A 15,684-nucleotide genomic window follows, 5' to 3' on the forward strand; every position below is an offset into this window, starting at 1 on the left:
CTAGACTCAGGACAACGCAATATGGAAGCAGATCAAGGTAGTAAAAGTGAGGGCAAGTCAGCTATATCCTGCCATTTATTTCGCATACGTACATGTGCAGATGTGACTTTTGTCCAGGTAATGTAGTACGACGTTTAGAACTTACATTTGGTAAAATTAGCTAATTTTCGGGTCGAGAATCGAATAAGATGCTGGCAATGCTTACCACGCTAGCTCTGCTGATGCAGTTCTTCCTACGCGTATTACGCAAACGCACAGGTATCGCTGTTGCTTTTATATATATTTTTACACTATATCGCTAATTTCAAGTTATATATTGTAAGTTTGAATACTGATCAGCATCTGATACCGGAATCGTAAAGTCCCGAAGTATCCGTTACAAGTATCCGTTGTCCGATAAAACAAAGCAGATTAACTAGCTTAATTAATATTTATGTCAAAAGATTATATCACGTACGGAGTCTAAGCACGTTCTGCATACTGTCACGCACAACATCGTAAAATCATGAAATTAATATATCGGTCCTTTTAACGGGTCCTTTCTACGCTTAGCTCTGTTATTATTTAATACCGACAATCCGGCTACACGGGCGGGTTTTGTCGCGGTGCAAATACGTAACACATTTTCGACGGATCAATGGGGCTGTTGTTCTTGACTCTCGCTGGAACAATTGTTGTTTCGACGGTCGTTGTCATCATTCAACATTGCTTTACTGACGCTCCTTCATTTTTCGCCTTGTCCACAATGCGAAGAAGAGGGGCGTGCGTGACCCCTCGGCGAGTTCTTACGCTTGATACGTTTGGCTCATTTTCATACGATGCTTATAATATGCCTCTTACTCGTAACTCACTTAGCTGGCTAAAGCGTCAGCCCCATCTGATTGTTTACCTTCTTTTCTGTTCTCCGCACTCCGGTCCTTCGAAATTGTAGTGTTATTATTATCCTTAATATATTAGTTAGCGTTGGCTTAATATATTAATTAACAAACGGCGTAAGTTTTTGATTTTCGGTCATACTCAGGCCTTTTGAATTCGAAATCGTTTATAGACCTACATGAGAAAGCTGTAGGGGGTAAGGTGGACCATAGTTTGATACGTATCCATATACAAAGTTGGCTGGTGCAGTAAATAATGGCTGGGTACAACTGATATTCGAAGCAGTTGTAAATGTATCTGAGGATGACTCATTATTAATGAGTGATTTAAAGCTGACGCGTCCATTTCCCAATGTCGTAATGTTACGGTTATTGAAAAAACCTCATTCACTTATTCATTGATGAATTCGCAGAACATGAAAATACTGCCATTCGATCGTCGTTCAGATCCTATCAATCCTCCTTAATAATACACACCTTAACAAATGTTTGCCAGCTAAGTAATAGAAAATCATTTCATCATAGATCATCATACGAACTTTAAGGCGACAACGCATTGTGGATTTATTCCCAAAAGAAAAATAGGCAAGACAGATGAAGGCCACCCCACAAAGCCCGCTGCGTTATTACGCGCGTGCAGATTCAGTTAATAAAAATACGAAAAAAAAAAAAAAAAAAAAAAAAAAAAAACTAAAATAAGAACCCACTTTCTACAAAGAGTAGGCCTTCTCCAATAAACAGAAGAAAAACAGGCGGCCTCTATGTCCTACGTAACAAAGAACGGAAACCGAAAGGTCAAAGCTTCTCTCGATTGTCCTGTCAGTGAACGGGTCATGTAGTGAATGTATTTGCATCTTCTCGTAGCCCATTGGCCATAGCACTACTATAACCTGATGTGTCACGGGGTCCCTGTTGCATCTCTGTTATTATTATCACAGTCTCTAGTTGAGAAGGAAGCTCGTTCAATTTCGTCCTATAAGCAGTGCAGCTGACTGATGATGAAAAAGCACTGCTAAATTATTGTCTAATAGTAAGTAATAAATGGAGAAATCTACGGAGGACTGATTCATATGCTATCCCGTAAAACACGTTGCTCCCTGGTATAAAATGTACATTTCGAACAAATAGTACTAGGTTCATGCCTGGCAGAGAACAGCTATTCGAAACCTCTATAGCCAAAACTTGTTTAGTTCCCTCATTTCATCATTTTACACCCTGCTTGTTTTCAATAATGTTATATCTTCTCCAATAGCGTTACTGTGAGACATAACTCCATTGTGTTGATCGGTATTATTTATGCTGGATTTAGTTAATGCTTACTCGTGCTTCATTTAGAATTTGTCATTATCGTCTGCTTATCCTGACCCTTAGTAGCACAGGAAAACGGATGAATCGGAATCGAGAATAGTGACGGGGGCAGAAAGGTCAAGCGAAGAAGCTTTTAGGAAAACGCCTTAGCTTTATACTCACCTTGTTAATAGCTACTAGTATATGCAATATAGGCAGGCGTTTACCTATGCTGTAATTAAAGTCATAGAAAAAACTACTAAGTACTACTTTTCGTTATGTACACATGAATCTTTATCTATATCTGGGCGCCGTGTGATTAATGTTACTAGAAGTTATATCAGTATTATATGGACCAGAAGAGACATGGCATATATCACAGTAATCTTTTGTAAATGACTAACGTATCTGGAGATATAGAAAAAAAAAATGTATGAACCCTACGATTATATGGCCATTTAGCATTACGTCTTATATCTTTCTAGGCTAGCAGGCTTTGTGAACTAAAATATCTACAAATACTTATGTGCTTGCATTAAAACGCCTTGAAAGAAAATGAAACTTCAAGGTACGTAGAACGGCAAATGATGAGCTGCTTTGGGGAGAATTGGACACAGGACGGCTTCACTCAATAAGAGGTAGGAATATGGAATGGCCTTTTATCGGACAGTCCTGCAAAGTCGTTAACTAGTCAGTGGAGATCGATATGGGGACGACGGCTAATATGGACACAAACACGATTCGATTAAACCGGTATTCAGCTTTCAACCTCAAAGCGTCCTGACATTTATTGTAATACTGTTTTGGTTACTAGAAGGTACATATGTGCCTGTTACTAAACGGGGCTGAGAAAAGGTTCTTGAAAGCAGGCTGCAAGGAACCTTCCTCGGAATAAGTGTATTACGTTTGAAGAAGAAGGACCTAACACTAGGCATGATGCAAACAAAAAAAAGAAAAGCTGCGCTAGGCAGAAGGCAATTGGGTGAGTGGGCAAAACATAGAAGTTGCACAAAACTAATCGAGCTCGATACAAATAGAAGTTGGACGCCAACTAGGCGGAGTTCATACGATCGCTATGCAGTCCTAAAAGGCGATACTTTTTTTACGGTAGTTTTGACTAACGTAGGGATACTAAAACATGAAATCTAACTGTTAAACTAGCTAGTTATAGCATTCGACAAACACTTTTTCAGCTCACTCTTCCATAACGAACGAGGTTTCCTAAGTTAGTATGTATAGGACTAGACCAGACGAATAAGCGTAACACCGCTATCATCCATCTGTGACCAGCAGGCATAACTGTATTATCTCGCCTTTTAACGTGCGGGACCGGGTGTTTGAATGAAACCGAAGTCGACTGGTGAAAGCATCGAACGCAGTACGAGGTGCATCAGCTTTAGCCGACTAACGCTGTCATTCTTCAATACCCGTCTGGTCGAATTCTCTATTTGACATTCACTATCTTATTCGTAAACGGACCACCTCGTGAATGTAAGATTTTAACATGATGAAACGATGCACTATTTGAAGTTAGCCCCATTATCCTAGGTTATGAATTAAATAAACCTTGCCATTTACAAAAAAATCAAAAATTCACACCTTCTAATATTAGTATTTTCGGAGTTGCAGGCTTCTACAGGCTTGGATTTCTCTTTCATTCTGTCACATGTCCAACTTCACCGGAGCTGGTAAAACGCCATAAAATTCGCAATAATTACATTTTACGCTACCAATGTACAATACGTTCTTCTTCTCCGTCGCGTGTATGTATTTACGTCGGTTTCATTTGTAGCTTCTCACCATTTACACGGCGATATATATACTATCCCAAAGAGGGCGGCGGGAAGACTATCCTTATTTCTGCACCGGTATCGTTGAGTCAGCTGCAGTCCCTCGGGATCGGAAAGTGGTATAGTACTTTACCTCTCTCCTTGTTGATTACAATTCTTTTTATGTAAAGACAGCATCACGCTTTATAGTGGCCTGCGAAACGAAGAGCAGAACACTCCGCCACCTTTACGTCAAGCCACGTTTGACCACGACAAAAGTCGCATGCTCCCGTGCCAGTCAGATCACTAAGGAAACTTCTAGATTTATCTATGTACCAGACACCTCACATATGGCCGGTAAACGATAAGGCAAATGCGTATAAAACAGCTTTGCATGTCACACTACGGCTTTACAATAGTCGCCTGTATGGCATTATTTCTCCGGTACCCTTCTGGGTGTCGAACTGACAGAATAATTGGCCGGACTCTGATCCACTCGGACCGCTCGGACGACTAGCTGTCGAAGTACAGCATGCTTCACACAGAAATGACTGTGGATCTCGAGCACATATGAATAATTGAGGATAAATAGTGGAGGACATATTACAACTGAAAAGCTCTCTGACTTTGTGTGGTACCTTTTTTCGCCCTGTTAGTCTCGTGCAGATACGCGAAAATAGAGGCGTCGTTTACTTCAACGTGGGGAACGATGTTGTCTATCTGTGTATTTGTGCATCATCTGCTTAAGAAAGTAGTAACGAGGTCTGCGTCCCCTCACCCCCAAATCTCCATTGTGACAATTTGTCACAATGGAGATTTGGGATGGAGAGGCTACCCCACATGACACGATTAAATCTAATATCCAACGTCTTCCTAGCCGGGCTTCGCGAAGCGTCCATGTCTTTCTGCTATGTTTTGGCCGCAAGTGAACTGACGTTACCCTAAACAGGCCAACTTCGTTTACTAGGTTACGTTGGGTAGCCCGAGGGTACCGTCCGACGATCAACTACTATGTTAGTTGGTAACATCTAGAGGGGTTTGTTTCACACAAGACGGATTCTCACGTATTCTTGCTCTGTATCCTTACGTTACTGTTTGAGGGCTGACATCCTGCGTGTCAGGCCATTGTCTCCGACAAAGGACGTTCAGGCTGTTTTAGGCTTTACATTAGGCTGCCTAACCATTAAGCGTTACTTGACAGTCCCTCTATTTGAGCTTCGCTCCAAGCAGTCTAACCTTCGGTGTAACAAGCTAGCAAATATTCATATGTCTACATATATATTGTCGTGTTCTTGTCACGCCCGAGCGTACGTGACAAGAGTACTACATTTTGACTCTCGCTGCCTTCAAGGTCATTGAGTCGATAAGTCGGCTTTAGGTTGGGTTTGGAAGACAGGCGTTCTAGCGTACCAAAATAGTTTTACCTGTTCGAATTTTTACTAGAAGGTGTCTTTTGCAACAGGCATTGTCAAAGCGATCTATTATGAATAAACGTTCTAATTGTATATTACGAGTGCAACAATTATAGGGTTGAATTTACAAATAGCTTTATCTACGTAACGAAGGTGTCTGATATAGCTAAATGATGTTTCCGTTGCGTATATTCGTTAGGAAGACCTAGTCCTTATCCACAAACCATTTGATGATATTGTAATGAACGTTACAGCTCTATCATTACGCGCGTCAATTCTAGATTCTCGGGATTAAAATAGCGTCAGACAAAACAGCTCGAACAGAATATCGGCGGCCCTTCAGACACTTAGCATTATGTCCTTTCGGTATATCGTCTTCTTGCATTTTGTAAGCGTTTACTTCTCATTCTGCCTCGATCAATTAATTGGCCCGAATAGTATATGTCTAGAGCCTTTATCTATAAATCTTAAGAGAAACATAACATAGAGAGCATTCAATACTGAATATTTTCGGTGGACTTTCTTGCTCTTTTTTGAAGGAAGAAACTTAAGTCGATTTTCGCTTAGATCGACTCTTCATATTTTAATCAACTTCAAGACTATATATTCCCCTTCTATTTATGAGACCATCCACTAAAGACGCGTTAGTGGACATTTCAACTGCCCAAAAAAGCAAAACGAAGGGGAACAATTTATAGAAGAATAGCCATCCTCCAACGGACAATGCTGGTGCATAGGATCGATCTTAATCTATTAACTATTTTGATGTTTCGTCGTCTGCCAATGGTCAGACTTGACAATGCCGTTGTAAAAATAATCTTTATTTCTTCACAAAAAAGGTCTCATACGTTTCGTCGACTCGACAACATTTTACCTTGAATTAGAATATCAGTGGTAGACGCGTTGGGTGGCAAAAAACAACGCTTTCAATTCTGTTGTTCCCTTGGTGCTTGACCGAAAACGAAAAGTCGTCGATATGCAATGGCGTATACGAATAAAGCCTCTCTAGCTGATACTACTCTTTAGAAGTGCCTTGCTAAGATCAAAATGGCATTTAGACGAGGTAAAATCTATAGTTCTCTACTAGAAGGCCAGCAGCGTCGTCGTCGTATATAGAATACATTTCCGCAACATTGTAACATTAAAAGAAACGAAGTGAATGGATCACAAATGCTGCCTGCTACGTGCTACGTAATATACCCGTGTTTGATGCGTGATCAAACTCAAAATAAAGCTGTTTAATCTGAAGCAGGGTAAACAGATTAATGGAAAAAGCAAGAACATATAAAAGCGTATATTACCTAATCATCAATTTTAAATAAACGTGCAAATGCTTTATTGTACCGTTCAACGTACCTGGCCTGAATACTGCCTCCACCTCATAATGATACGAATTTTTATTTTGAAGTTGAGGCATAGTCAAATGACTGGATCAAGGTTCAGGTCCTTTTCGGCCTTCTGATATGCTCCTTCTATCGTTGTCGTTCCGGTTTCTATTTTCAGAGGAGTACGTGCCAGTAATTTACGCATCTTGGCAACTACCACCTCGTCGAGTGCCCGTAAAGAATCGCCGCATACGTCGAAGAAGATACCTTGATGACAACTATGTCGACCTCGAAAGTGTAAGTAGCCGAGCTGACGGTACACGCAAGAATATAAAGGGTCGATATGACTTCAGAAAAAAATATCGTATACGATGCGTTGTTACGTAGTAGTAGAGAAACAAAGTGCCGTCAAAAGGTGTTAAACGTGATACACATTCGGGGCACCGTTATTGAAGGAGCATTTTTTTTGCTAACATAGTTAACCTAAACCTTATTCTATCTAAATCTTTCATCAATTAATGAATATAGAATCACATGGTGGAGTTCAATATGGCATCCCTAAAAAGTAACGGCCAAGGACATATTATCGGTGCTATGCCCGTGTGCCAGGTACCTCAAGCATGCATTTTTTAGCAACGACCTCATTTCGAGAACACCATGGATGATATACATAGATATGAATCGGAAATCGCTTGATGAAAGTATTTATTTAGGAAGATATGCACGCAGTAATAGGGAAGATACGATCTTCTTCGTGCTGAGCGCCTGTGATAGAGGGTGTTTCGAGGATAGACGCCTCAACAGCTCAAAAGCCGACAGGCCCAACCGTACCTAAAGGCTTTGAGTTTTCCGTCCGATATTGCCGCTAGTCGTTGTTTCAGACGACTGGCGGCTTTTCCAGTCGTCCGAACGAAGTGTTTCTACGTCCAGCTTTAAACTTAGGCCAGCTTAGCTGTCCTTAAGTTTAATAGTTCCATCACAAAGACAGCAATAACACACTAACTACAATGAGTTAAAATTGCTTTCGAGGAGACTTCCTGCTTAGATACCACGGCTGAACTGAGACTTATCTAAAACTAGGTGATAGAAAGTTTTGGAGCGCGTGACGACGTGCTCGGCTTGAATAACAGTTTAGCATTAAAAAAAACGGAGCGTTTTTTTTTATTTAGAGGCGAACAACCATGTTAAAATACCATGGCTCTTTGTTGAGAACCGAAGGATTGTACGATCTGTAATTTGCAAGGTATGACTTGGAATATATGACTTAATATCGATCATTTATTAAGCTTCGCCGCGTTGGCCCATTTAGTTTATGTAATTTTTAGGCCCAGACGAGTTGTAAGTCCTAGTTGGAACGCATCTCGGTTCATTGAACAGTGGCTAGTGTACGCATGCATCGATTATGCTGAATAAAGTTCTCTTCTCTTCTAAAGCAGTCTGATTCCTAAGGGTAATCTTATCGGTGTGTTTGACTATCGGGAATCCTCAAGATAACGCCACGATTTAAAAAAAAAAAAACAGTTTCATATATAGCGGCCCCCAAAGGCGATGCTCAAATACGGGAACTGTTAAGCGTGGCCGATAGCCTCCTTTTCCCTGAAATTTGGCTTAAGACGAATCGGGGAACAAATGTCGCGTGGACCTTATATGTTTAACGGTGATTTCCCCATAGCAGCGCAAGAGGGACTAATCATTTATTGGATCCGACAGAATTATATGAGCTCTGCTTCCTGATATGTCTGAAATCTCCTCTGTCAGTTTTACTTGCAAAATTGTATTTTTGTATGTATAGAATTAAGGAGACAATATGATATATGTATACGCCCAGATATCATTTTCTATACATCTTTTCAATAAATTGTTCTCAATAACGCTACTGTGATGTCGAAGTATCTTCAACTCTTAGCAAAACTTGTCCTAAAAAAATAATTATATCCCGAAAAGCAAGGAAATTAAGAATGGGGATTACCCCAAGTGTTCTGTCTTAAAGATACGAGGAGTACGAGTGCTTCGTACAAAAATCTTTAATATGCACCTAAAATCATAAAACACTTTCCAGTTTGTTAATAGTCAGAAGTAGTAGTAATGATGGCTAGAAATACATGTACCTTCTTTGATTTTCAGTATCAGATAGCTTGTTGCCACTCTGAAGATTAAAGAAAGATCCAAAGATTTGTTCCTATTACGCCAGAGAAAACGATGTAAACAATCGGGTTGTACGAGGTAAAAAATCGGGGCTACACAATTTGATAGCTGCAAATGGTTAAACGACATCGACTTTGTGTATACTTAAAAACTTCTACATCTATATGCGCCACTGTGAAAATAACGCAGATGCAGTGAAGAGCTTCGGTTGTGAAAACCTCCTGTCCTAGAAATGGAACGCTAGGAAATAACATGTTAAACTAGGCCAAACGTCGTTTTACCCACTAGAGGTCGCAATAGGTCGAAATAAGTCGTAAATTATGCATTACCTTTTCAAAACGTTAACCCAGTCAGGTTTAACCGCGATCCAGTGTTCGTGCTTTGTATTATTATAAGGCCTGTTATTAATAGTCCCGGTAACCACTGACCTTAGGATTCATAACTTTTCGCTGGGCTTGGACTAACTTTACCACGCGAGTGGGTGCATTGGTGAGTGTACCGTAGGTGCAGTATTGGGCGCACGGAATCTACGACTTTACTGCGATTATCTTCTATCGCGTATATCTGATATACCGAGCAAAGGATGTTTATCTCCAATTCGTTTAAGCTTGGAATTTTTGGATGGAAATTTTTTGTTAGAAGCGGCGCACAGCAAGACGGCGTAACAAACAAGGGGGTATAAAGGCAACGCGGTCGAACACCGACCTCTTTGGTCGGCTAAAAACGTGATCACGCAAGTTTTTGTTAATTATACAGAGACATACGTAGAGAGGTTAAACCAGTATAGCCATTCAGGGGTATAAAATAAGATGAATCTAAAAATAGGTATAATATGTTTCGCATTGAGAGAGATGTCCAAAAATGAAGTTAAGATGAAGACGAGGGTAGTCTATAAACAGTTGCTGCCTTTACATCGCACAAGCAAGTTCTGACTCCCTAGACTTTTCCCTATTATCCACGTTCATTCTCAATGGGAATTAACGCGTACTCAGTTAATTTGATAACTGAACCTAAAGCTAAGGAGTTTCGACAGCCCTGTTATGGGATCAGGTCGTTGAATAAACTCGAAAAAGACTTGTTCAAAAGTACGCGCTTAATATGCGCTGATTTCGAGCATCACCATAAGCCTTGATTACTGCACACGGAATATTACGTACGGATGAGCTCTGACGTACGGAATCGCATTTCCGGTATGACAGCTCGTACAACAGGCTGCCATTGAAATGTCATTTCTGGTCACCGTCATACTAAATAGGACTTAGAGAGTTCGACATTTGCTATTTGAATTCGCTCGGTAGTATTTTGCACGGACCTTTTGACTGGCTTTTTCAACACGCAATATATAGCAAACGTCGTTTGTGTGACCAAAGTAACATCAAAGACTTAAAAGTCTCGAAGGGAAAGCTCACACTTTTTACTTCGATATTGAATTAGTCTTCATCTTACTATACAAAAGAGATATATTTTCAGATTTCTTAGACTGTTTAGGAGGCGATCGCCTTCCGGTCAAGGACAGATTCTTCGGCTCAATAATAATAGATATTTTGAACTTTTTTTACAAGCGAACCGCACCTCGAAGGTGGCAGTTGGTTTTCATTAACATTTCTTGGATATTACCGTAGTATTGTTAAAACGTATATTCATATGTTTAATCATTGATGGCTTTTTTACAGCAGCTGATTGTTGCCTATGGAATGATTGCTTTCGATTTGTAAGACTCCTTGAAAGGAGAAAGCACAAATCAAGCCATTTCTCCTCCAGAGGAAATGAAAGGTCACAATGAGTCCTTTGCAGTCATACTCACAGTGGTGAAGCCTGTGAGGCCAAATTCTTACCGAGAGCGAGCCTGAACCAGGTGCACAGTGCCAATGACGCCGATAACTCTAAATCGTTCTGTCCATTCGACTAATGTAGGAGCCTTCTTCTCTGAAACACCGTGGGTATGCCAGGCAATCCCTAGCACCCAGTAAGCAGCTACCATGGAAGAATAATAACAGCAAGCTAATAATAGTACAACCAGCTCTGCATAACAGTCAGTCTGATGATAAAGCAGACTAGCGCTTGGCGAAGACATCATCAAAGGCTCGCCAGGCCAACAGAAAGATGGGCCTGATTAAAGTGGCGCAGGTCTACCAGGGTTTCGCAGACCAAGGAAACATCTATGCTCTAAACTATGAGCCCTGGGTTCGTTATTTTATGGCTCGTTTCTATCTAACATTCTAAGTTTGCGAACCCAATTAAAGGTCTTACTTTAAGTTATTCGTAGATCAATGCTATCTGATATCCACGTTTTGACATTATTCAATGCGCTTGCGCTACTCATAAAGTACAGTGATTCCTTTAAATACTCGTATACATACGTATTAGTAACAGTAAATTTGCACTAAATCTGGTAAAGGGCAATCGACCTGTGTGTACAATACCCTAATAAGGGCCGTTTCCACGACACTAATTAGTAAGTAGGGGCAATATAACTGAGTTTGTGAACTGAGGAAAAAGCACATAATGATTTATAGTGGGTATCTTGCAAGTACCGAAGTCTGGGGTAAATAACGGTTTTGTATTACAATTGCTATATGATGATAACCAATAGACTAATATGAATCTGAATACTTCAAATTCTATTATGTTTGAAGAAATGATGCGCTGACGGAACCAAGACGAATTACTAAAACCTCAAGAACTACAGAATAAGGCGTATTCCTTCGATAGCTAAACAGGGCGATACGGGTGGTGCCAATAATGCACGTTTTTTTAGTCTTTTGTTCAAAATATACGTCATAAGTACGTCGAGCACTTCTCTGTCTAAAGCTTTAGAAATAATTTTCGGTTCTTCAACCGTCAAACGGGTAACTCTGCATTTTTTTTTGCTCGCAGCTAACTCGCTGAAACCCTTCTAAACTGTGTTGGGTATTTGCCCGGAATCTATGCTTTACCTCTGAGGCTTAGGCTTTGCGCGTTAACCTTCACGCCATCCGTAAACTTGCAGACGGCTGTCAAGCTAGCCCGCTAGGGAAGTGTACGGTATCGAGATATGGCAATGATCTCTTTGAAAAAAACGTGTGAGACTGTCTAAGCTAAACTGAAAATGTTTCCTACATCAGTAATTGAGGAGTTCAACCAGATGCTTTCTCTTAGTAGGCATCGGACTTGATGCCATGTTAAGTAATTTGTTCGCATTGTTCAGGGGTTCAGCTGAGACCTGTTTGCCCGCCCATACCATTGAACACTTTGGTCAGTAAAAGTCGAGTAAATGTCTAATTCATTGGAAAGGGACAGTAGACGAAAGCTAAATCCAAATGAAAACACTTTTATTGTAGTACACGCGGATTCTACCGCGATTTCCGAGCGGGTAATCGGGCTCCGAGGGGAACTAATTCTATCGGCCTGCAGGTGAGCGACAGGTAAGGTTATGAAAGGATGCATCGGTTATCGGATAATCCAAAATTTTTCATGAGAGTACAGACAACCTTACAGCAACTTTCGATAAGTCCTCAATTTTTCAGAGACAAATGTAGAATACGAGGTGTTGGGAAATCTAGCGGAGTCATGCTTCGATGGACTGCGGGCATTTGTGGTATCTGGAATGGCCCAGACATACCAAGGCGTCCGTCGTTCTAGAAAGGTGAAACACTATCGGGGTTGATCTCCGATACGAACCTATAATAATATAAACAGTTAAAGCAATACTGGTCGAGATCGGGGTTTGATACGTCGCTCTTTCGTTCTAGCAGTAAAAATGTGCACACTTCATAGGAGCTCGAGAAGCAGCGGAACTATACTTCTTCACAGAAGTACTAATCTCGCTGTTCCTGGCTATTTTGTTTTTCAAATATCGATTTTTGACAAACTGCCTAAAACTGTCCCCTCATATAAAGGTCCGTCGCACCTTCCCAACAATACCTTTGCGTAGGTTATAATATCTGGTCGATGAGCATGCTGCGGTCGTGAGACGCAATAGCTCTCGCACCCTGGAACGTGAGGGTGAGCCTTCGGCCGCCAAGAGTGATGATGCAACCAGCGTGATACGGTTTGGGCAGCGGGTTTCCAAAGCGTTAACTACGTGTCACGCTTAGCCACGAGTTGACAGGAGTGCTTAAATCGTTTTCAAAATTGTTATTACGATAACAGTTCTAAGTACCAGAACTTGTACACTGCCGTATTCGTTCTGTGGAGATGAACAAATATTGATAACCATGGTGGCGGGATGGCTGGATTTTGCCGGTCGTATACGTAATACCAGTAGTATAGGTCTGCCGAAAATCAATTCTGTTATTTAGCGCTGATCTATGTTCCTACGATACCGAATCAAACACACAATCGCTCTTTGTTCAATCCGCCAGATTCGAAGGCGTCTGACTTGGCATTGGCGGTTTCGTTTATCAAGCAATCATTTTGTAGAGCTTTCATAAAAAGTTAAGATGGAGTCCATAGTATCCTATCTCATCGAGGACCTGTGTGGAACAGTGGCAGACGGTGCCATGTGATTATTCGGATTTATATTGGTTCATCTTCATCTTTTTTTATTTTTATACAGACGCTAATTTGCTTGCAAATATCGCAGATGCAGAGTAGAATATATTGTAAAACTAGTAACAGTACTGGCGAATCCACTGAGCGCAAATAACGAAATGGACGGATAAGGTGCAGAGAGTCCGTGGTAGTTTAGTGGTTAAGGTGTCTGACACGCTTTGTTTTGCGCTCGGAGTCCGCCAGCTAGCCAGCCAGCTAGCCAGCCAGCCGTACGATGAAACGCCTGACGACGACATCAAACTCGATGGCAAAACGAAATGGCAGAACACTCCAGGAGCTGGTGCAGTGCGTTAAATCTGTTTGACTGTTATACGTGTTTCATTGAGGAGTCGCTGTAACCCAGAGCTGTGAACGTGCGACGAATCTTCGAAGTACGGTGCGGCACTGAAGTCGTATAGATAAATTGAAAGTGGCGGGCGTCACACATATACGTAGACGCTTTTGTTTGCGCAGAGCAGTTTTATTAGATTCTTACGACCTACGGAATTTTTTAAGCTAAATGTAAAAAACAAAGATCACAACTCAGTTTGGGTATCACGGTTATCTTGTTTTTCCATGTAATGATTAGGATGTCCTACTTTAATTGGAAGTTTGATATGCAATAACGGGGACAGTTATTTATTATTATATAACCTTATAACCTTTTATCGTATTGTTTATGTTGCTGTAGTAAGGCTCTATGGGACTTAAGCAACACGTTTTACTGTTCTTTTCAATCTATCGAAATATATTTGCGTAGCGAAAAATCAGCATTCCTTTTTGTTATACAATCAATGTGCATCCCAGCCTTTCACACCGATTCACATCTTTATCTCTCTTTATTTAATATTTAGATAATTATGTAACTATTTGAAAATCTCAGCAGTCTATACGTTTGTCCTGCAAGCGTGATGACTTTATAGCAAGGTTCAAATATGGCGACCGAAGGTCAGACGGCGCGTCCAGTACCAGCTAATAAAGAACGCAGATTGACACAATATGTTCATTTCAATACAATAACAACTTAGCCTTTATGGCCTGATACAATTTTCGATGAGCATCGGCTAGGTGCTGTTTCAACCGCGTACGCGATGGCAAAAAAACTTTTCATAAGAACGTTTTATTACCCATACTAGGGTGGTCTAATTTTTCCATGCTGGAGGGTTTTTAGTGTATTTGAGCGTTCGATTTGCTTAGTTATACAGCGCCAGAAATATAATAGCATTCAGTGTTCAGCTCTCACATTTTGGGGCTTTTTCTATTAGTTTCAATAACTTACCAACGACAAAGCGGCCGAAAGTTACGAAGCTAAAACCTAAAAGTATGGCTCTAGGCCTTCTAAGTAGCACGTAGCTCACAGTTAAGGCTGTTGATTGTTTGTGATGCTGTTACTGCCGAATCCTAGGTCACCCTAGGTTTACTGCGGACAAGTCATACTATACATCCAACAAGCGAAACTTAGGATCAATACAACGGTAAACACGAAACTTACTACCGTTACCACTGCTTTTGGTGCTTACATAATTTTCCTGGTGGTCGTAACAGATCGAGAGCGCCGGTAGACAATAAAACCTCGGCCACAATCAGCTGATATCGCTGACAGCATGAGATTAGTGGGGGTAGCAAGATGGGTGGAAATAAGAACGATATTTTCTCTCAAAATGTCCCAAAAAATAAGCATCAGCTGCGTCAAAATGGCTTCAGCAGTAACAGAAACACAGCGGCACGTTACGGGTTAACGTAATAAGGAACAAGTATGGTAAACATATCGTATACATGGAGGTAAATATATCGTGTACATGAGGGTCGAGTCAGCCGCATAAAGACGAAATGTCGATTAAACGACAAAATAAACAAAAGGCAAGCCAATAGAAAAAAAAGTGATGCAAGAACTGTTCGTGTATATTCGATACATGTAGTACTAAATATATTTGTTAACTGTTATCGAAGCGATGCCAGTCGAAAGTGTTCACTCGTTTTGTAGTGAGCATCCTGTGGCCTATTCGACATAAGTGAAATTTTCATTGGACATAAATGGCGTCCCCCGCAAGCTTAATTCGGATGTCGTACTGCTATATCGTCCATAACGGACAAGTTTTTATTCTTTTTAGGTAAAAACCGATCGGCCTTTAACGACTATACGCCACTCTATAAGCTGCTCACAAAATTAATGGTTACATTACTGATTTAGCGAGTGATAGAATCGTCTCTCGCTACGGTGCATAATTTTATCGCAAAAGAGTTTTTCTAAGAAAATTATCGCATTTTTAGGGTACGTTAGTCAAATGAAAAAAAAACAAATCCAGATGACAAAATGCTGTGTTGATTTTTGATTGATTTTTGATTAAAAACTTGATTG

The 15,684-nt window shown here is 40.6% G+C and overlaps 1 protein-coding gene across 6 annotated transcripts in view; it reads left to right on the forward strand.

Annotated features, from left to right (window-relative positions):
- The window catches only part of LOC111245864 (uncharacterized), a 136,695-nt gene that overhangs the window by 87,475 nt on the left and 33,536 nt on the right, over nt 1-15,684 (forward strand). For all 6 annotated transcript variants that reach the window (XR_015321854.1, XR_015321855.1, XM_086981002.1 and 3 more), the window contains one exon: nt 6,847-6,965. Coding sequence is in view for 4 of the 6 variants with exons in the window: in XM_086981002.1 (XP_086837128.1) it covers nt 6,847-6,965 (119 nt within the window). In the remaining 2 variants the exon portion in view is untranslated. The remainder of the gene's footprint in view (nt 1-6,846; nt 6,966-15,684) is intronic.

This window comes from Varroa destructor, unplaced genomic scaffold (assembly GCF_002443255.2).
Source record: "Varroa destructor unplaced genomic scaffold, Vdes_3.0 BEIS01000002.1, whole genome shotgun sequence".
Classification (NCBI taxonomy): Eukaryota; Metazoa; Arthropoda; class Arachnida; order Mesostigmata; family Varroidae; genus Varroa; species Varroa destructor.